We start from the raw sequence: 24,025 nt of genomic DNA, 5'->3' as shown, positions 1-24,025 counted from the left end.
AAAACAAGGAGAGAAAAGGGGGAAGACAAGGAGAGAAAAAGGGGAAGACAAGGAGAGAAAAGGGGGAAGACAAGGAGAGAAAAAGGGAAAGACAAGGAGAGAAAAAGGGGAAGAGAAGGAGAAAAAAACGTGAAAACAAGGATAAGAAAGGGGAACAAAACAAGAAGAGATGGGAAGAAAAAGAGGAAGACATTGGAGAACAAGGAGAAGGGGAAGAGAAAGGGAGAACAAGGAAAATACAAGGGGAGAACAAGGGAAGAAATGGGGAGAACAAGGAGAAGAGATGGGAAGAAAAAGGGGAAGAGAAGAAAACATGAGGAAGGGAAGGGGTGAACAAGGACAACAAGGGAAAGACAAGTAGAGAAAAAGGAAAGACAAAGAGAGGAAAAAGGGGAAGACATGGAGAGAAAAAGGGGAAGACAAGGAGAGAAAAGGGGAAAGACAAGAAGAGAAAAAGGGGAAGACAAGAAGAGAAAAAGGGGAAGACAAAGGGAGAACAAGGGAAGAAATGGGGAGAACAAGGAGAAGAGATGGGAACAAAAAGGAGAAGACATTGGAGAACAAGGGGAAGAGAAGAGGACATGAGGGAGAGAAAGGGTGAACGGGGGAAACAAGGAGAACAAGAGGAAGACAACTACAACAGGATTCATATTTTAGTTTCGAAAATCAAGAAGTCAATATATCATAACTATGCCAGGAGTTGCGAACATAAATGGAAGAATTCGTAGCAGTGATGGAAGAAAAATTGTTAACAGCGATTTCTCACCACCGATTAAAAAATCACGACCACTCCAGTGAGTGAACTTCTCATTAACTGGTGAAACAGTAATCAAGAGGTGATTGACTTTCTCCACCATGGAACAACCGACTGTGACGAGTACAGTGATTACTCTCTTCCCTCACAGTCGTCTGTCATCTGTTGATCAATTTTATTGTAGTCGTTTAACAGTATATTTCTTGGACAGTAATTACTGATATCAAGTTAAATCTTTTTAATGAATGGTACTATTTATTTTAGTAGTTTAACCATACTAAATGTGATATGCATAAATAAAAAAAGGGTGCGTCTAGGACCGTTAAGGTTAATATAACAATGTCTCGACAGTATTATTTTGTTCAACAGCTCCTACCAGTTATCTTTATCTTTATTATATGTACTCCTAAGTGAAAACTCTATTTTAAATTTAAACAGCTATTTTAAAAATCCACATATATTCTCATGTGTCTGATTTCACTATAACGTAATTTTTCAAGTCAGATTCTAACTACAACATACATCATTGCAACTGTATATATTCAGGGCCATCCCAAGTAGAAAAATCCTTTTCTATTCACTGTTAGCACATCTACAATATAGTACCTCTTCATTATTTTAATCTGATACCCACTTATCCCACAATAACCAGCACTTGAAGACAGCTGAATACTCGAACGGCGTAGGACGTAACAAAACTGTGCAGTGAGAAATCACTCCCAATCCCAATCGCTTCTAACCACTAGGTCATTGTTCTGTAGGTGATGAGCTGATCGAAGACTACAGATCTCCCATCATCACTGGCAGCTGGAAATCGCCTCTAATCACTGTATCTTACTTACTTACTCACTCACAAATGACTGGTTCATTGCCGCCCTCACATAAGCCCGCCATCGCTCCCTATCCTGTGCAAGATTAATCCAGTCTCTATCATCATATCCCACCTCCCTCAAATCCATTTAAAATTATTCTCCCATCTATGTCTCGGTCTCCCCAAAAGTCTTTTTTCCCTCCGGTCTCCCAACAAACACTCTATATGCATTTTTGGATTCGTCCATAACTGCTACATGCCCTGCCCATTTCAAATTTCTGAATTTAATGTTCCTAATTATGTCAGGTGAAGAATACAATGCGTGCAGTTCTGTGTTGTGTAACTTTCTCCATTCTCCTGTTACTTCATCCCTCTTAGTCCCAAATATTTTCCTAAGAACCTTATTCTCAAACACTCTTAATCTCTGTTCCTCTCTCAAAGTGAGAGTCAAAGTTTCACAACTGTATAGAACAACGGTAATCACTAGTTACAATCACCGTGATCGACAATGAACTATCACTGCATCGGTGGTGAACAAAAATATCACGATTTAGCCTATCTCTAATTCATACAAATAGCTTTGTGTACCACATTTCACAGACCACACAATGCATGACGAATTCAAAACCCAGAGGTTAACGAAGACGTTGAGATAAATAAAATAAATTACACAACCAGCATGCAGAACACAAGAAAGTGACATGGTACTAATTCTGGCACTACATAGAAAAAAGTTAAGAGGTTCATGTGCGAACTTGTTACCTTTGCCTGCTCCCCTTGCCAGGCGTTGATGACCGCCTCCCGCTGCAGTTGGTTCCTGTAAACACTCTGGGCCCGCCTGTCGCCGTCTGCTTTGTAGAACCGCATGGACGGCTGATGTTTCTGATTCACCAACTGATGATGTGCATCGGACCTTACAGGAGCAATGTCATCATTTCCTTCGGTCGTCGTGGAGGATGAACCAACCGCAGTCACGGACAAGGACGGAGATGTCACATCTCTTCCCTCCTTCAGCATCTCCTTCACCATTTTCTCTTCTTTCCTCCCATCTTTATCCAAATTCAACACCAGCTTCAACTCGTTATGTTTAGTTTTCGCGGCTTTCCTCTGGTGATGTCGTCCGCTGTTAAGCATCAGTACCTGGCCATCTCCAAGAGAAGTCGGTCTTGGTATCCCTGAAGACGGCCGTGTGGGCGTCTTGGTAGATGGGATCTGGACGGTGGCAGCCATTCAAGGGTTTTTGCTGAGTGTACATGTGTAGTAAGACTTATGGTCGTTCTTAACCGACATGATGTCATGCCAGTCCGCCATCGTCTTCATGTGTCAAGTGGGTTTTATCGAAGTGCTTCGCAAGAGGATTAGATGCGAAGCAAAATGTACTATACGTGAGAGGTCGGATAAAGAATCCCGCACTTGAAACGCACATATTCATTTCAGTGTGTGTTATTACTTCACTACTGTTTCAAAAACGCCCACGAACTCGTTGCTTTCGTCACTAGAGTAGTTAAAAATCTCAATAGCTTTCCACACCGTTTTTTCTCCTTTCTCCACACAAAATAATTAGTTTTGTCGGTCAACCGTTTCTGAACGCTATTTCAATGATAGTCTTCTTTTAGAAGTCTCTCCACTGTACATTGATGGTTTGTTCTGCTCGAGTAAATTTACATTGGAGTTTCTTTCCAATCTTCTTTCCAACATCACGTAGTCACACAATCGGACGTGCCTTCAGCAACTAAAATGTCTTAGTCACAGTCGCGTCACTCCAAGGAATTTCACGGATACCGTTGTAAGTACTGAAATTGTTAAGTGTAATGAAATAAATGCCATTTGGTTCTTCCCCCGTAGCAAAAATGAACTTTGCGTTAAGGAAAAACAGCTATATACTGTATGGGCCTATGTGCCATCAAATTTTTATAAAAACAGATACGCACAGACCTATACTTGGATCCAAATTATCTCTGGTTTACCTAGCTCAAGTAATATTGTTTTCTGTCATTTTTCCAATCAAAAATAAACTGTATTAAATGAATATTTAAATTTATTAGAAGCCCTTTACACTATGCTACGATTCGTGCTAACAAACACTTCAAGAACCATCTTTTAAAACCAGACCATTTAACCCCCCACCCAAGTCCATATTTTTAGCACACTGTTACTTTCACGAAAGGAATTATGTTAGCCATATGTCGCCCACTCGTAGTACAACTGTGTTTTTTGTGTCCATTCATATAAAAATATTTGTTCAAAGCTATTTCTCCATTCAATTATTTAGCAATCATTAGGGATGGTAGATTTTAGCAAATTAAAATTAAAAATTTAGCATTGAATAGCACTTTTAATGATGAAATATAGCGTATTAGGATGGAATATTTTTATGGAAATTTTAATGTTTAAATTAAATGTCATCAATGTATCAACAGGCGCATTTTCTAGATTTTCAAGTTAAAAACCTTGAAAATAGTAAACAAATAAATAAACAAATAAAAGAACATACAACATTTACGGTCAAATTGTGAACATTAAAACATATTCCAAAAGATACGGTGTGATTTTACCTCGACCCATTTTGTTTCTCAATCACAATCACCGCTACTCATGTAACTTGTTTATGAGTGAACAATGGACCTAAAGACATAGCATAGGCAGCCAATATTCTATCACCAGCACCAAACAGATTAACTAGAACTCGAAATAACGGTAGAGGTAACAATGACGAGGAAATTTTAGTGTATAAAGTCAATGTCGTCAATTTGTCAACAGGTGCATTTTCTAGATTTTTGAGTTAAGAACCTTGAAAATAGTAAATAAATAAAGGAACATATAGCATCAGTGAAATTGTGAACATTAAACAATATTCCAAAAGATACGGTGTAATTTTATCCCGACCCATTTTGTTTTTCAAACACCCGCTATCCCATGCAACATGTTTATGAGTGAACAATGAACCTAAAGAGCTCGCATAGGCAGCCAGTGTTCTACCACCAGCACCAGATTAGCTGAAACTCGAAATAAAGGTAGAGGTAACAACAAAGGGTATCAGGCAGGTCACATCCCTATACTATCCATACTGTATAAGCTAATGAAGAGTGACCAAACTATTTAAAAAAATGTAAAAACCTGTATGTGGCAAGGTATTTAGATAGATTGATTTTTTTTTTTACAAAAACACCAAAATGTCTCAAAATATTATTTCGCTCTTAGTTCATAGAAACACATATATTTCGCATTTTGTACCCAATTTTGCATGTCATCGCGGATTAAAACACTAAAGTAATATACTTAACATGCTTCTAAACATAGTTACTTATTTTGACTGCATGTGGACACACTTTGCATTAATCACGATTGCAAAAATGCACCATCTCTAGCAATCATTCGTGTATTCAGTCTTTCCTGTTGCATTCTTAAGAAGTATTAATTAGTAAGAATAATAATTATTCTACAACAGCTATTCACTGTTCGTATGAAGGGGCACGTAAAAACATCCTTGGCAGTTTCGACTCAAATTTCTTTCTTTGTCGTGTTTAACCTCCTCAGTTTTTACCGACTTAATTCCAATGCAGTTTAGGAGTGTGTATATATTTGTACTGACACGGGACTCACAATGCAAGCCCTCCTGACTGTCTGGTTAGGACGACGCAGGACTATCGCGGAGACGCCACAGATCAAATATAAGGCAAGGGGCATACACCCAGTCCAGTGGAGTGTAAACAATCTCCGCCCATGCCGGGTATCGAACCACACACCGCTTCGTTAGGAAGCGCATGCGCTATTCACCGAGCCATAGCAACGATCTTCGACGCAAGATAAGAACGGGAATACAGGAAAATTCTATATTAGAAATATGACTAAATTATCCATAACCAGACTTAATAGTTTTAATTGAATAATTTCAAGGAAAAATTGTTCAGGGGTTGGGTATCGATCCCGGGACCCTTCGCTTAGCGCACGAATGCTCTACCGACTGAGCTACCCCAGAAACTATATATGACACCGTCACAATTTTTCTTTTATATCCACACAACTCAAATGGGCTGACAAGACGCCAGAACCCAACTTTGAGTGCACACAAATACTGTGTGACTTAAATTGTGGCTTCCTGTTAACGTACTCCAGTAATTTTAATTGCTGAACAACTTGAGGAAATAGCAAGAGATTGTGGCTGTACACACTACTAAAAAAGTGTTTTCTAATAATTATTTACTTTCTGAAGAAAAAATTCAGACAGCATACTACTTGACTTTCCCACCATTATTTTCAATTTAAATATAAAATTGATGTGTTTTAAAAAGTAATTATACTAAGCACGTATTATTTCGTAATGTGCATACAGTAGTAAGCATATATCATCTATACTAATAATAAATCTGTAGCCAAAATTTTTCTGGTAATTTTCAATTTTCCAAAAATAATTGGTGTTAACATGTATAATTAATCATCCTGGAACCGAAAATCGCTTTTTTGAAATTTTTGTTTGTATGTCTGTCTGTCTGGATGTTTGTTACCTTTTCACGCGATAATGGCTTAACTGATTTATATGAAAATTGGAATATAAATTAAGTTCGTTGTAACTTAGATTTTAGGCTATATGGCATTTAAATTACTTTATTTAAAAGGGGGGTTATAAGGGGGCTTGAATTAAATAAATCGAAATATCTCCCTTATTATTGATTTTTGTGACAAATGTTACATAACAAAAGTTTCTTTAAAAATGATTTCCGATAAGTTTTATTCTATATAAAATTTTGATAGGACTGATATTTAAGCAGATACAAGAGTTTTAAAATAACTACGTTTTACCAGCGCCGCAGAACCTTCTCAGATTAATAAGCTGTAAAGAAATCAGAACAAATGACTCTATTTAAGATGGCCTTGCACACATCAAAGAGAGAATATTATTCATTTAACACTATTTGTATTCTATGATGGGAACATGTAAATGTATAATGTTATAAATGTTTATCTATCCATGCTAAATTGTTAACTTTATAATTAACATCATAACCTGAGAGTGAAGTTTTTATTGCGTGTGCATGAAAAAACAATGCAACCACGGTATGGCTACAGAGAAATAAATATAGCACGTAATGCTCACGAATTTCATTACATTGCCAACAATGTCAATTAAGTTGCCGATACTGCTATTGTACGTGAGAAATATCTCGCTTATTATTGATTTTTGTGAAAAATGTTGCATAACAAAAGTTTCTTTAAAAATGATTTCCGATACGTTTCATTCCAAGCAAAATTTTGATGGGACCAAATTGCACCAAAAACGGATGTTCTCTAAACCAAATGATCATATTTTAATTATTTGCATGTAATAACAATTAAGAAATACGTGAAAGGAATTATCATTGCACTAAATGAGTGGTCTCTGGACCAAAATGATCGCATTTTAATTATTTAAATACAATTTAAATTAAGTGACATATTAAACGATTTATCCTTCTATCAAACACGAATGTTCCCTGGACCAGATGTCCTATTTTAATTATGTAATTACTTTATATTTATTTCTAACAAGTGCAGCGGAGCGCACGGGTACAGCTAGTAATCATAATAAGCCAGTAAACACTGATTTGGTCTTAAGGCACATATTCGCATTAATTTTACTTTAGAGCGCAACAGCCTGAGGGAAGAAGAGGATGCGAAGTAGAGACGAAGACACTCGATTTTAAATTAAGGCAACTAATTATTGGAACGGAAATGGAATTAACAGAAGTGAACACCAATGAAGCAGCAAACGACAAGATATTAAAACATTTTAAAGTTCGTTTCAAATTTTGACAGTCTTATATTATCCTTCTTCCGAATTATGGCATTTTCATGAATAGACGGATATATTTTCCTTACTACCTTTAAAATTATTAACAGTACATCGCATCATATAGATTATCTATGTTATTATAATGAAAATTGTAAATATTTAAAGCAATCGAAAGTTACACCACAATTTTATATTTAACTAACGTAATACATATACCAAATATTATCCACACTGAAAACTCTATATAGTAAACCAAAGCCTCTGCTAACCACAAAAGCAGATAACTAACCACTCTTGTGTCAATGAACCTGATTATCTATGCATTTGCATTATGTAAATAAATTTAAACTAGAACTCAGCTATCTTTCTCTTTTGTGTTCCTGTCCAAACAAGTGCATCAGGAAGCTAATACACAAACATTAACATAAACTTTTGCCAACATAACCTCAAATAGTTTTGAATACTTCGTAATCAGTACTTTTATCTGTAATAATTTTGGTGCTGGCACCATTCACTATTACATACCATTTGTATGTATATTATATTCTTACAGTCTGACACAAAATTTGTTAAAATCTAGTTAATCTAGTTACATAATTTTACGTAATATCATTCTAAACAATATCATTTCTTGAATGAAGATATGTTTTACAAGTAAATAAATGTGTGTGGCGGAATTTTTAAGAATCCAACACTTTTCCACTGCAACTAGCCCTCAAATAAAATTTAACAATAAACAGTTTTCAGCAGGGTCTTTAAGACTTCAAATTTAGTTAAATGCAATATATTATTATTGTGCACAAATAAAAAACACTAAAATTGAATCACAATATTAAGAAACACATGTTCATTTTTTTACGAAATTGAGTTTTTATATGATTTCGTATTCTAAACAAGTAGACTCGTGATATTATGAAGAGAAATCCCACATATTCCCATCAACATTCATTTTAGCTAAAGTGTTAAGAAAAAAATAATAACAGTACAAATCTAGGACCCGAGATGTTTTTTGTATCTCCTGAAAAATTTAGTTTTCTAGACATGCGGGGTTTCTCAATATTCCGGTTCAATTATAAAATAAATTGACACTATTTACCCTTCATGAGTTGTCACGAAATCAGCAAAATATTACATATTTCTGGACAAAAAGCGTCTACCTTAAACTTCATAATATTAACTACAGATATCGAGCAATTCTTACAAAATTTTAAGTTGCCTCAATGTCCTACAAATACTTTTATTAATTTGGTTATTGTACTGATACTTCAAAAAATGAAATGCTAGAAAAAGAAGCGTATATCGCACCGATAATTTAAAATTCTGCAGACCATAAGATAAATAAAGCACATCATGTATCCACCATGAGGTAGAACTATAAGCCAGAAATGGCAACAGAGCACATTTTTAGCTTTAAATTTTAAGTTTTTACCAACTGTCAAATAATTGCTGCACTTCGAAAAGTTATAACAGCATACGTAACTCCCTTAAATCATTGACACATCTAAATAAATCACACTTTCATATGCGAAGTAATTTTCTTTTCATAACTAAAGTGCTAAAGTAATATATTAAGGTAATTTCCCAGAATGTGCCGCTGCACATAGACCAGTTTTACACTAAACCTAAACTTAGTGTATGCAAGCTATAATAAAACAGTAATCTAACCTAACCTGTCACAGATTCAGAAATTGTTAGGCTAGGTTAGTTTAGGGTTTTAGTATAGCTTGCATACACTGCGTTCAGGTTTAGTGTTAGAGTGGTCTATGTGCAGAGACACATTCTGGGAAATTACCTAATATTAAAATACCCACGGATCATTCTTTTGAATTATAAAGGTCAATTGAAACCGAATGCCAGGGGCGGTAGCCCAAGGAAATTACAAAAGAAAAAGTTTATAATATAACATAATGTAATAATTTTGTATTATTAGTTTTACCATAGTAATTAAAATTAAAGTAATTGTTAGATATATTTTGTGTAATAATAAGGTCAGCGGTAGCCCAAACCCTTTAACCAGTATACGCCACTGCTGAATGCAGAACTATATTAAACATTACTGGACACCGAGCATGTTACTTAACCTTACAATTTATGTTACTACCTACTGTCAATTTATGCAGCTCAACCAACAAATATAACCTTGTTGTGTAACAAAAAAGTTTGGTAATTTGCTAGGAGACGTCGTTGCATATAGATCACTTTTACAATAAACCTAATCTTAATGTATACAACGTATACTAAAACACTAACCTAACGTAACCTGTCACAGATTAAGGAAAATGTTAGGTTAGGTTAGTTTAGGGTTTTAGTATATCTTGCAAAAACACATTTTAGGTTTAGTGTAAAAGTGGTCTATATGCAACGACGTCTTCTAGCAAATTACCAAATGTTTAATTATATTTTACAAGCAAACAGTGTATATTAAATTTCACAAAAACGAAACATGTTGAAAAAATAAAACAATAATATATTTACAAAATATGAATACTACTTAAAATATTTATTCAGCTTCCACAAACTAACGCCAATTTTTGGATATAATGTAGAGCAAGGAGCAAATTTTTAAAATTAAAAATCTGCATTGTCACTGACTGCCATCTACACCCCGAAGAACTGTTATAAAGAACTTCACTTTGCAATCCATATTAAAACCAATCAAGTTATACGGGGAAAATGTCCTAACAATACTTTTCAAAAAAAAAAAAAAAAAAAAAAAAAAAAAAAAAAAAAAATTTAAAATATTACAATACTAAGACACTGATGCTGAATCTACCAAGGTATTACATATTTTCAGACAGAGCGCTAGATATTTAGTCACCAAAGTATGAGCTGTCACTACACTTCGAATTGTTGTTAATAATAACTGTGCGAAGTCTTAACACTTCTATGAGGAAAAACACTAAAGTATTAAACGAGCATGTGTCACTATAATGGAATAAGAAAACCGTACAAAACAAAAGCAATTTGAGACACCTTCCACAAATTAACAATACACGAACCAAGATTAGTGTGCATTTCTGTATTTAGAACAAGATCTTGCACCTTCAAAATATGAGCTGCCACAACCTCCCCACCTCAAGGGACAGTAATAAAAAAAAACTTCATTGCGCAATAAAAGTTTCGAAATTAATTCAAGAGGAAAGCGATATATTAATACTTCCCACAAAGAGAAGTACATGATCATTAAACAGAGCCATATCTCACAATTTTCAAACATGAAGATCAGAAAAGGAAAGCCTTTTTCCCCCTCCACGAGCTGACACTAACCGAAAACACGAAGCAAGACGAAAATTTCGTCATCAAAGTATCTTTCATTGAACATCGAATTATTGTAATAAATACTAAAATATTAAACAAAGGATGTGAAAACCGCACAAAATAAAAACAATTTTAGACACCTTTTACAAATTAACAACAAATGAATTAACAAAGATTGGTAAACATTTCTGAATGCAGAACACAGTTTTTATCTTAAAATTTGAGCTGTCAAAATCTCCACAGCTCTAGGAACTCTAATAAATAACTTCATTGCGCAATAAGTGTTTCCAAATGAATTCAACAGGGAAACAAGTATACCGGCCGGTACGATGTAGTAATACATATCATAAAGGAAAGTATTCAATCATAAAAATAAAAACACAGTCATATATCACAATTCTCAAACATAAAGATCAGAAACGAAAAGTTGTATTCACCCTCCACGAGCTGACTGACACTGACCGAAAGTACGAAATAAGACGAGCGGCGAATTTCGTCATCAAAGTAGCTTTCATTGAATATCGAATTATTGTAATAAATATTAAACAAAGAATGTGTTACTATAACCGAAAAAGAAAACCGCACAAAATAAAAACAATTTTAGACACCTTTTACAAATTAACAACAAATGAATTAACAAAGATTGGTAAACATTTCTGAATGCAGAACACAGTTTTTATCTTAAAATTTGAGCTGTCAAAATCTCCACAGCTCTAGGAACTCTAATAAATAACTTCATTGCGCAATAAGTGTTTCCAAATGAATTCAACAGGGAAACAAGTATACCGGCCGGTACGATGTAGTAATACATATCATAAAGGAAAGTATTCAATCATAAAAATAAAAACACAGTCATATATCACAATTCTCAAACATAAAGATCAGAAACGAAAAGTTGTATTCACCCTCCACGAGCTGACTGACACTGACCGAAAGTACGAAATAAGACGAGCGGCGAATTTCGTCATCAAAGTAGCTTTCATTGAATATCGAATTATTGTAATAAATATTAAACAAAGAATGTGTTACTATAACCGAAAAAGAAAACCGCACAAAATAAAAACAATTTTAGACACCTTTTACAAATTAACAATAAATGAATCAACAAAGATTGGTAAACATTTCTCAATGCAGAACACAATTTTTATCTTAAAATTTGAGCTGTCAAAATCTCCATAGCTCTAGGAACTCTAATAAATAACTTCATTGCGCAATAAGTGTTTCGAAATGAATTCAACAGGGAAACAAATATACTGGCCGGCACGGTGTATAATACATATCATAAAGGAAAGTACTCAATCATAAAAACAAAAACACAGCCATATATCACAATTTCCAAACATAAAGATCAGAAACGAAAAGCTGTATTCACCCTCCATGAGCTGACACTGACCGAAAACACGAAATAAGACGAGCGGCGAATACACCCATTGCTAAGATCGATGTACATACACATTCACCCACACACGATTATGAAGACTTTTTAACACATCCCACACTTCTTAAAATGCCCTTCCACTTTAATACGCCTGATACGTCTTCTGAATAAATTACCATCACAAACATTGCATTCACATCCACACCACGAGCGACCCGAAACCCTTACTGCATACGGAGAATCAATACATCACTGACAGATAAAAAGAGAGATGCGGGATGGGGAAAACACCCCCCCGTGTTCGGGCACACACACGATAAACTCACATCACGAATCGAAAATACGTTTATAGTGCGTGCGGGCGTGCACTAATGCTCAAGATAACAACATTAGTGCTCCCCTCGACGGTCCAGCGAGGATGCGATGGTCTTCAGAGGACTCTACTACCACCCGGACCGCGGTCTTCGCTATGGCTCAGGGTTAGGATGAGTGAGCGAGACAGAGAGCTGGATAAGGGGAGAGGGGAGCGGCAACAGCAACGCCACAGATGGAGCAAAACCGTGCGGCCAACTCCAGAACGAGAGCAGTGTTTCCTTATTTAACACTTCTCATTGTGACTTCTGCGTCATGAATGTATCAATCGTCACTTAAAAAAACTGAAGATACAAGCCTGGCATTTCCGGAATACAAGCCTTGTCGGTAAACAATATTCAGTCTGTGTTAACGACCCTACAGCAACAAGCAAAGTCCGACATGGTGATGTATTACACCAAATGTGATATAAAATGTGTCGGATAATAACAAATTTAAGAGTAGAGAAAACCAGAAAGCCAAGATTACAATAGACTTCAAACCAAAATAGTAATATACGTTACAAGAGCGGTATGTTGACGTTTTCATGGTCGAGGAAAAGACTGAAAAAGCGAAACGTAGTTGAGCTTTTTTAATTTCCGAGAACATGAAAACAAACATACCGGTCGTGTATCGTACATTATTTTGTGCGGAGATCGTTTATTACATACCTGAAAGACGAATTTCTAATTAGTTGCAATGAAATCTCCATCTTGGTTTCTGTTTAATGACGGCAACTTCGGAAAACCAAAATATCTTTCTTCAACATTGTTGCTATAATATGTTTTCTGTGTTTACTGTACTCCAGCAGGCCGTGATATTCGTCTTTCTTTTTTTTCCCCCAGTCTATAAATGCGAACTTAAAACAAACGATAAGGTTATGTAATGATTTATTTTTCATTTTAATATTTTAACAATATTATTTATATAACATATTGCAGTAATAACATCGGCATCTGGAATCTTGTTGATTTTTTCACGGCTTCCTTAATGTTACTTGTATAAGGAATGCAATAAGTTTCGTGGAGCAGTAGACTTTACTTAATTTTTGCAAATATTTAAAAACAATAATTAACATTACAATTTAGGTGAAATTGCAGTGGTAAGTTTCCAATTTATAATTATTACTATGTTAAACGTCTCTAAAAATAATATGTTAAAAGCCTAAAGCAGTAAAATGAATGTCGCGCTTAAGCGGTAAGAAGAGGGAAATTGTTATGTGTGTTACGTTGGGAATACTGAATGTGGTATTTCACACTTACTGCGTATTGGTTCTGTGCGGAAAACAAGCAAATACGCACGATCTCGCACAAAATTATATTTAAAAGGTAGAGAACAACACACTATTCTTCTTCTATCGCAGCTACAGCAATTCGTTCGTGGAAGTCCCTATCCTGCTCCCTCAGGAACTGTCCGTAATTAACAAGAAAATTATTTGAGTGTGTAAGAAATAGTAAGTCACTTACGGTGCTATTCATAGACATTTCGCAGCACGCGCTACGAGCGTACTAAGCTAGCCCCGGCTATCCACTGGTTACTAGTACAGAATTCAAATCATATCCTATCGCTAACACTGGTTTATGAATACGAAAAACGCTGATAATCCACCGAAAGCCCGCGCTAAGAATGGCTATGAATACGGCCCTTAAGTTTAAGGAATGGCAGCATACAGAGTGATTCATGAGGATGTACCGTCACTTACGGAGCTTATTTCCGAATTAATATTTAATATTTGAGGAGAAAAATTCGCTCCGGCGCCGGGGATCGAACACGGGTCCTTGGTTCTACGTACCAAGCGCTCTGACCACTGAGCTACGCCGAATTCAATCCACAGCACCGGACCAAACCTTCCTCCTTGAATGTTTCCCTTTTGGCCTGACTCCAAGTTAGGCATATATGTTGACGTATATGTCCAATGTCAACTGCCATTATATTAGGAGCGCCCTCAGTTGAGTGACTTGTTTGGCTGGGATTCCGCAGTTAAGTGCACAGTAATCTGTACAGAAATATGCATTGCTAGCTATGAGAACATTAAAGATATTTTATTTATTTGTCCTACAGAATAATATCTGTAATATTGACAATTAATATTTGAGGAGAAAAATTCGCTCCGGCGCCAAGGACCCGGGTTCGATCCCGGAGCCGGAGCGATTTTTTCTCCTCAAATATTAATTGTCAATATTACAGATACTATTCTGTAGGACAAATACATAAAATATCTTTAATATTATTTCCGAAGTCATTTTGAGCAAAAAAAAAAAAAAAAAAAAAAAAAAAAAGAAGTCATATAAACATGTGTCCTAATTTCAATATTTTCAGAGTACACTAATTTGAAGTTGTAAGTAAAATACCGTTTTCCTCTAGTTTTAAGGATAAAATAATATTACAAATAGAGAATGAACTATTCAGAAGTATCATGTCTTTAATTGGATAGTGTTCGGAAACTAAAAATGTGTTGTTAATTGCTTTGCACAGATTTTGTTTTTCATTTTTTAACTAAAAATTACACATTTTGATTACACAACTTTTAACACTGTATCACTTCGGAATATGTATGATAAGACTTTCTTGTGTTAAATTCTAACGTACCTTGTTTACATGTTTCGCCTATTTATGGGTCATCCTCAGAACTGGTCGTTGTTAGTCTTGGCGCCTCTTGTTTTGTTTCCTGTGAGGGTGTGTTGCACATATCACAAAAATTGTCACAAATCATATGCTACGACTTTAGGAACTTGATTCTTTACAGTTTAATTATGCATCCTAATGTACAGTATTGAAGAATTTACAAGAGTGGCGTGATTTGTAGCAATTGTGATAAATGCGTAAGAAAAATGTAATTTTGTAGTTAAAATCGAAAAAAAAAATTCTGTACGAAGCAACTATGGAATTCATAACACATTTTTAGCTTCAGAATACTAGCTAATTAAAGAAATGGTACTCCTGAATAGTTAAATCTGTATTTGTAATATTCTTTTACCCTTAAAACTAAAGAATAATGTATTTTATAAATAACTTCAAATTACTGTAATTCTGAAAATATTTAGATTAGGACACATGTCTAGATGAGTTTCTTGCTCAGAATGTCTTCGGAAATAAGCTTCGTAAGTGACGGTAAATCCCCGTGAATCACCCTGTATTTTATTATTTGTTTTATACGTCGTATTTATATGATAGCAAATATTCAATTCTTTGCCTTTACGAGTAAAATAATATATGTATAACTGTACTTTTATTTTGCGTTAGTCATTCACACACATTTGTTGTTATCACTTACTTTATATTCTCTGATAAGCATTGATTCTTTGTCCCTCTGGTGCCTTACGTTTTTTGTAATTTTAAACATTATTTTGTAACTACTGTATTTTTGTTTTATTTTGTTTTTGGTCGAGTGAAAGAGAATGCTTTATGGCCTTAACTCAGCCAGATTAAATGAATGAATGAATAAAATGAATAATAAATAAATTTGAAATTACAATCAAATAAAGCAGAAACTGCCTACACAGGCTATATCTTAATCCGTGGTTGATGATTATGATGATGAAGAAAATCGGTTACTATGCGAAGACGTAGGCCTACTAACCTCCAGACCAATTCTTTGCTCTCTTTGAGGCTAAAGATAGATGGATTCCTACAAATATTGTTGAAGGGAGAAATCACCAAAATATGGATCTATTTTTCTGGTACGGGAAAGGGGTTCAAACGTTAGCACTGCAGATTCTAGTGGACTTATTGCGCCTTATCACTTTTATACTGAGAATGATTTTTAATTCGAACAGTTGCGCTTTTGTAGACACGTGACTCAGCTATGTGGTGTCGTCTGTTGATTCAACCTGCACATCTTAATATTTCGGTGAATCCCCACTAGAGTGCCCTTCTACTTCCCGAAAGGAAGCTATGCCGCCTCAGACTGATGCCATCTGTAAGCCAATCACAATATTACATCACGCCGTACCGTTTTGAATAAATACTATTGAAATGATAATTCATAGTGAAATGGAGAGTAACTGTGAAATTATAGAGAAGCTCGAGAAAAATCGTTAGAAATTTTCGTTTTGTCCACCACAAATAACACGACTCCGCCACTGTCGGGATTCGAACCCGATTCCGCTTTGCCAACTGAGTTACTGATACGACTGACAAAACACGTTAAAATTCTCGATATTAGTAATCCTATAATACAACAATAATGATAATAATTCTGTGGTGTTCGAGTAAAGGGGTATAAATAATTTTTTTTCCAGGTGGAATTTTGTTCCCCAGATGAACACAAAAGTTAAATTATAAAGTGAATGTGCAAAAATCAAAGAATACAAATGTGTTTTATTTGTGTAGAAAATTATTTGTAATAAGGGTTCCAAGTTCAATTTTCATTTATCTCCGAACTCATTTTTATGACTTATATCCCTTTACCCAAACACCACAGAATTACACTTATGTTTAATTCCATCATTGAAAAACTGGCACCAAGTTCATTACACGGGTAAATTAATCAATGTGATCTATCGTTGTGAATTATGATACATTACAAACGCCCATTAATTACTCGTATTAATTATATTTTTGTTGTTCAGTCAACCGTTCGAAGACAGATCTGAACCTCACGAGTGATACCAAGAAGGCACCACTTATGAGACAACTAGGCCAGGAGATAGTGGGATAGGGTGGCCAGTTATCGATCATAAAAAGAAGTAGATCCTGTAAATGAATTAATATTTCTTCTAAATAAGCATCTGCAATATTATAACATGCTTCGTACATTTTTCCGACGTGGAGGTAGAAATTAAAAACTTCAAGGATAGTGCTTAGAGTACGTCCCTCATGCCAATAACTCTGCTACAGAAAAGAATAATAAAAATGCCTTAATAAACCTCTTGATTATCCTTCAGAACTGTTGTATTCAGAATTTACAGTAATTGACTTCCATCAAATTTATAACAATGTCTTATTGAATTTCGTACATAAAAACCGAAATATATTTAATTTATATTCACATAAATATAAAACCAAAACATTTGCAAAATAGATAAATCTTATAGATTGAACTTGAAAAATTTTCATTATATAAAACCAAAAGAGCAGACAACATATGCCTGACAGAACCTAAATGTATCACAACTGTAGCTTATAATCACAGCAGCAACTTTGGTCCAAGGGTTTATAACAAGATAATTGCTAAATTTCCAAACATACAATTTGCTAATGCTCCTTATTTAAAAAAAAAATCAATGTTTAGACAGAAAATTTAAAGTTCAATTATTGTGATATATATATATATATATATATATATATATATATATATATATATATATATATATTTTACTGTTTACTCTTATTTAATAAAATGTCTTAACATTATCTGTAATGATTCCTGAGTACGAGTATGTAACTTACTCTTTCTGGGAGTGCTAGAGTGTTTTTATATAAAAAAGCAATATGTATCTTTGTTCTGGCAATAAAGTATTATTATTATTATTATTATTATTATTATTATTATTATTATTATTATTATTATTATTTGGTGGGTGAATACGTTTAAACATTACTTCAGTTTTTACATTCTGAGGGAATATAGGGATAGAAACCACCTCAAAAATGTCCAGTTCTCCCCAAAACAACTGAATCTACAAGATACAAGAAGTACAAGGTTTATTAAAGGTGTATGTCTATGTTCATTGTTCACTTGTCATTATAACAAATAAATAATTCTCAAAAACAGCCAAAATTAGTAATTTTCGTTGCTTTCTGCACCAGCGGTATGGATCATGGTGGATGATAAAGGAATGGTGGCGAAGAGATAAATGAAGAAAAACAGAGAACATACGACCCCAATAATTTAATTGATATCATTTCCAACTTCTGATTTACAACTTAATCCCGGGACCCCAACAATAAAAGTCTACGCATTAGTCACCAGGCTATTAATGCTCTCAATTAGTTCATTCATGGACGTCAAGGCTCAGACCTTTGGTCTGATGCGATTAAAAAGATTTTACAAGTCATCTCTTGCACTGTAGTCATATTTTCCACTACAATGCCTCTACGATTCGAAAGTTGGGAAAACATTTTATTTTTCTGAAACCTATCCATCTGTTTGAGAACACCTGAAATGACAAATTACAAATAACAGTTACGAAATAAATATGACAAAAAACTGTGAATTAGGACTGCGAGCTGGTATGCGGTCTGAGTTCTAGGACACTCCATGATGTAATGAACTATATACGGGAAGAGGTCGAAAATATTCATACCATAGGATTAAAATGTAGTCTATTCTGCAGTATGAAATACACAGCAAGTTATGTGTTTGTATCTTTATTGATTTACTGTGCCCCAAATAATTTCAATATTTAATTCCTATCTGATAGCCTTCGTTTTTATTGTAATTAAGTAATGTGTGCCCAGTAATATATAGGTTTGTTCATTTTTTTCAATCTCATAAAACAATTTCAATAATATTTTCTTACTTAACCTGTGTTTAGTCCTACCGCTGCTGTAGAATAACGAATACATGTCTGACCGTGAAACGAGCTAGCCTGAGTTCAAATCTTGGTTGGGACAAATTACCTGGTTGAAGTTCTTGCCGGGGTTTCCTCTCAACCCATTAAGAGCAAATGCTGGCTGAGTAATTATCGGCGCTGGACCCTGCACTCATTCTGCTGGCATTTTCACCTTCATTTCACTCTCAGACGCTAGATAACTATCCCAGCGGCAAAGCGCCGTAAAATAAATCAAATAAAAAAACAGCGTTTAAATTTACGTTGTATTATTCCAAATAAATGACTGATTTCAATGAGAAATAAGTTCTTTTACCTTATGTAATGTAACTTACACATAACAATAATAATAATAATAATAATAATAATAATAATAATAATAATAATAATAATAATAATATAATCCGAGGCGCTACAGCCTTCAAGGGACCAGGCCGACTAGCCGACTGCTGGCCTCACGTCCACATGCCGAAGCAGAGATGGACGATCATCCAACCAGAATGGAGAATGTGGTTAGCACGAAGAGCTCCCCAGGCGTTATAACTGGTTTTCATAATCGGATTTTGCTACCTATCGTAACTCCCCAAATGCATCACGATGTTGGGTTGACACTGGTCCCATACACTGACCGAAATTTCATGAAAAAGTTTCTTCCCCATGAAGACTCAAACCAGCTCCATTCTGTAACGTTAAGTCCTAGATAGGATTTTTTCCCTTGGTTATTTAACGACGCTGTATCGACTATGAGGTTATTTAGCGTCGATGGAATTGGTGATAGCGAGATGATATCTGGCGAGATGAGGCCGAGGATTCGCCATAGATTACCTGACATTTGTCTTATGGTAAGGGAAAACCTCGGAAAAAACCAACCAGGTAATCAGCCCAAGCGGGAATCGAACCCGCGCCCGAATGCAACTTCGGATCGGCAGGCAAGCGCCTTAGTCGACCGAGCAACGCCGATGGCTAGATAGGATATCTTAGACCACTATGCTACGGCGCGGGACCATAATACTATATATCGTACCTAAATCTGTGCTATTTCTTCAATTAAGTTTATCAACCACAACAACTTCGAAATAAATTATTAAAAAAGATGTACAAATTAAAGAGAGCAGACTTAATACGTAATGAAGGAATTGCAACAAAGAAGAACACAACTACTCCTTTCAATTGACATGAAAGAGAACATGAAAAAGTACAATCATAATGTTGAGAAAGATAAGGAAACTGCTTGGAACAGATGAATGGCGAGAACTGTATAATATCACAATTTGGTATAATATTTTTCAGCAGGGAAAGTTATCATGGCTTTTAAGATAATAATAATAATAATAATAATAATAATAATAATAATAATAATAATAATAATAATAATACCAACAATATTCTTATTGATTGTGGACAATTAGGTGATTTGACTTTATTTTTCCGAAAACGGATTTACATCTAACTTCTAGATGGCGGCGGGATAAAGAAGTCAATAACAGAGCGAAAAAAGTAATATACCAAGTTTTAACTGCAGTCTTGAACTCTTTAAAATTTCTTGTGAAAATATGCAATGTTAAAGATCAGACATGTTCATATGCGACTGTGGCAGCCGTTTTGTTGAAAGAAACTAGGCTACGAGTTTAATGCTCTCATTAAAATTCGTGTCTTGATATTTAGGACAAATTACCCCAGATCCATATCTGTGCTATGTCAGTTATTGTTATGCAGAACTCATCCCGCATTCGTTCGAGTTGCTGCAGAAAATTTCACTGCGCAAACAGAAAATTATATGAGAGACAAAATATCGGCACAACATTTGATCCAAACATAGAGTTCCAGTGCGTTTACAATAACAACTAACTGCAAGAGAATTATATTCACAAACTGGATAATTACACTGTCAAACACCTAATTAGTCTGCAATCACACATCAATTAACAGCAGTGAAAATTCAGGCATAAATTTGTGAAATGATGGATGAAAATAATATCAATCAGTTTTAAATATTATCATACGAAATTCAAAATTAATTGATATATCATACCAATATTTACGTGGGCACAAAAATGTGGTTATGCATACAACGTGTATATGAACTGGTAACTAAATCATCTAGCTGGTAATTCACCAAATTGGACAGACAAATTAATAATCCTTAACATTGTTGGCGCAGGATCGTAACAAAGACCCGCACATAAAAACAGCATTCGAACACATTTCAAATAGCCTACCTGCGCAACAGAAAGGTTCAGACATCAATACAGTCGATATTTAACATTGGTTGGTTTGTATGTATGCAGATGTAAAGATCGAACAGATGCTAGTTCCTGCATCGATACAAAATGGTTCGTGGCTCTTCTGGAGCAAATAGCCCGTATTGTATTATTTGCAACTGTTACACTGGATGTCAGACAGGCAGGACCAAATTGTGATGTTTCAAACTGATATAAAGAGGAAATTTTGTGCAGGAAAACAAGGAATGAAAGGGGAGAGAAGGAAATATAAAAAAAGCAAATGGAAACTAAAAGTGTAATAAAGCAAGCAAGGAAAACAAAAAAAAAAAAAGTAAATAAGGCACATGCAAACAGTACAGTAAGAAATGAAGAAAGATACACAGAATAAATTAGAGAGACAGATACTTTTTAATAATAATTGAACATATTTTCAATAGTAAAAGAATTAGAATACTGTATTTTGTAGAATCCTGTAATATGTGTAAAGGCCTCCTGTAACGATAGTTACCGGGGGTAGCTCGTACTGACTCGGTGAGTTGGTCCCAGTGATATCTTAACCTGTCCTAAACATAGTTCATAGTTAAGCTTCTATTTACACAAATAAATTATACTTTCACATATATGAAGAACTGAGAAAGCCTAATGTAACCAACTATCAACTTAATAGTACGATCTTTCAGTCCATCATATTTACACTTGGCACATAAATTTCTTTCGTCTTCGTACGCATTCAAAACGGCGCGCGAGATGTAGTCTACTCATAGTATTGTGACTGGAGTACAGATTAATTGAATCGCACTTTTTAGAAAGGAACTAAGTCAAAATTTGTCATTTTTATTTCTTCTGATGAAATGATTAATACTTCCAAGACGCAAAGATAAACAAAGGAAGGAACGTAAACAAACCTTTCCCTGTATCTCTAACATCGAGTTGATGTTTATATTACGGCACTGGTACACTGGTATTTATTCATGAAAGTAAGTTCTTTTGCTCTCCTGAAAAATAGAACATTTTGACTTAGTTCCTTTCTAAAAAGTGCGATTCAATTAATTAATTAATTAATTAATTAATTTATTTATTTATTTATGTCTATAACAGGCCAAGCCCCAATTACAATAGACAGTACAAATATTTGCTTAGAACATAAAATTGGAGATAACATTTAGAGGGCATAGTATGCTATCAGGGGCCTATTCGACAAAGGTATGGTGTTGTACATTACAAGTAAATTCTCTAGTAAGTAGTAAAAATACTACAGTTTCTGTTCCACAAAAGACTTTCCTATAGTAGTACCTACTTTACCACTCCATACTTACAAATTACCAATGAGTTTCATGATTGTGTTCCACAAAAGTACTAGTATGTGTAACTTACTAGTGAATTGTCAAGTATTCTCTAGCAATGAAAGGAGACTAATACATACATGTACTAATGCGATTTAAATATATTTATTTCATAATATTAAGATATATTTTGATACATATGCGCTATAGAATATTTTTTCTTGCTTCTATTTCCTTCAAAAGAAACAATTAAGTTGGGGGGGGGGAGGTGAAGATCGTTATTAGTGGTATCTGTTGACTAATATGGGGAAGTATCAAGGAGCATTATGCGGGGATCGCGGGTGAACATAATAATAATAATAATAATAATAATAATAATAATAATAATAATAATAATAATAATAATACTAATAAGAATAAAGTAAATTTTTCATTATTAAAGTAGTAAACTAAAATAAATAACATTGCAGGGTTACGAAATTCATAGAATCAACGAATCTTTGCTGTATAACCTACCTTAAAATACATTACGATTAAAGAGATCTAATTCGATGAATTAAATACGAAGATAACCAGCTGCTTCATGGTATGTCATAGTATGTTTATTTATATGACGTCACTAGTAGCGATTCATTGGTAATGTACAACACATACTAATTCTTTCGTGAAACAGAAAGATACCACCCCATACTTTACAACATCTTTCATCAGTGATTTGTAATGTACAACACCATACCTTAGAGGAACAGGCTACAGGAGAGTGAAAGGACACTCTATGGAGCTTCATCAGAACCCCAAGCGTGCGTGGCTGAATTAACAGATGACATCGCAGTGCTGAGTCATTACAGCTAGGAAAAACACGACCGTTCGGACTTCACAATTATTGATCAATAGAATTAAGGTGTGATGAAGTTCAATAAGCCAGTTCGAAGCTACGTCGCTAGCCTTCGGGCCCTTCTTCCGTACCAAGCAAAAATGAAAGAGGAAAGAAAAACAATAATACGGAGAGAAAAATTAAGGAAATAAGAAGGAAAAAAAGAAAGAAATTAAGGAAAAGAAAGGGTAAAGTAAGAAAGAAAGGGGAAAAGAAAGAAACAGGGAAAAAGGAGAAAATGAAGGACATGGGGAAATGAGAAAAGGGAAATAAATGGACTGTAACAAACTGAAAAGAGGAAAGAAGGACAAATGGGGAAAGGAAAAAGAAGAAAGATATACAAGAAGAGAAGGAATTAAGGAAAATGGGATGTAATGGAAAAAGAAAGGAAGACATTAAGAAAATACTAAGGGGGGGGGGAAATAATGGAAGAATATGGTGAAAAAGAAAAGGAGAAAATAGAAAACACTAAGACTGAAAGAAAGAAAGAAAGAAAGAAAGAAAGAAATGGAGAAAGGATGCAAGGAAATAAATTAACAAAAGAAAAGAAGGAACAAGTAAAAAAGAAAGGAAAAGAAGAATAAAATAACACACAATGGAAAAACCAAGAAAGGACTTGTAAAAGCGGGTCAATTATTAAATGAAAGGGATGAATACAGAGCAAATGAATAAATAAATAAATTCATATATGCATAAATAAATAAATAAATAACCACGTATTTTTGTAATTTCTTAAGACCGAGTACAACATGTAATTAAAACGTCGTGAATAGGAGACACTGCTGCCAGGCGTTCTTTAATGATTTTTGTTCTGCGTCATGAATCGACGT

At 34.6% G+C, this 24,025-nt stretch overlaps 1 protein-coding gene across 9 annotated transcripts in view; it reads right to left on the bottom strand.

Moving 5' to 3' along the window:
* Nucleotides 1–24,025, bottom strand: part of LOC138694789 (adenomatous polyposis coli protein-like) — a 531,541-nt gene that overhangs the window by 161,239 nt on the left and 346,277 nt on the right. The window contains exons 1-2 of one of the 9 annotated variants that reach the window (XM_069818857.1): nucleotides 12,298–12,441; nucleotides 2,328–3,358 (exon numbers count right to left, since the gene is read on the bottom strand). The exons of 6 other annotated variants lie outside the window; for them this stretch is intronic. In XM_069818857.1, the coding sequence (XP_069674958.1) occupies nucleotides 2,328–2,795 (468 nt within the window). In that variant the 5' untranslated portion in view covers nucleotides 2,796–3,358; nucleotides 12,298–12,441. Of the gene's footprint in view, nucleotides 1–2,327; nucleotides 3,359–11,986; nucleotides 12,442–24,025 lie in introns of those variants that run through there. 2 more of the 9 variants (XM_069818855.1, XM_069818856.1) reach the window with 2 other exon arrangements.

The sequence above is a fragment of the Periplaneta americana genome, chromosome 2 (assembly GCF_040183065.1).
Source record: "Periplaneta americana isolate PAMFEO1 chromosome 2, P.americana_PAMFEO1_priV1, whole genome shotgun sequence".
NCBI lineage: Eukaryota > Metazoa > Arthropoda > Insecta > Blattodea > Blattidae > Periplaneta > Periplaneta americana.
Note: the sequence above shows the minus strand (reverse complement) of the source record. Positions and strands in the feature narration are given on the sequence as shown.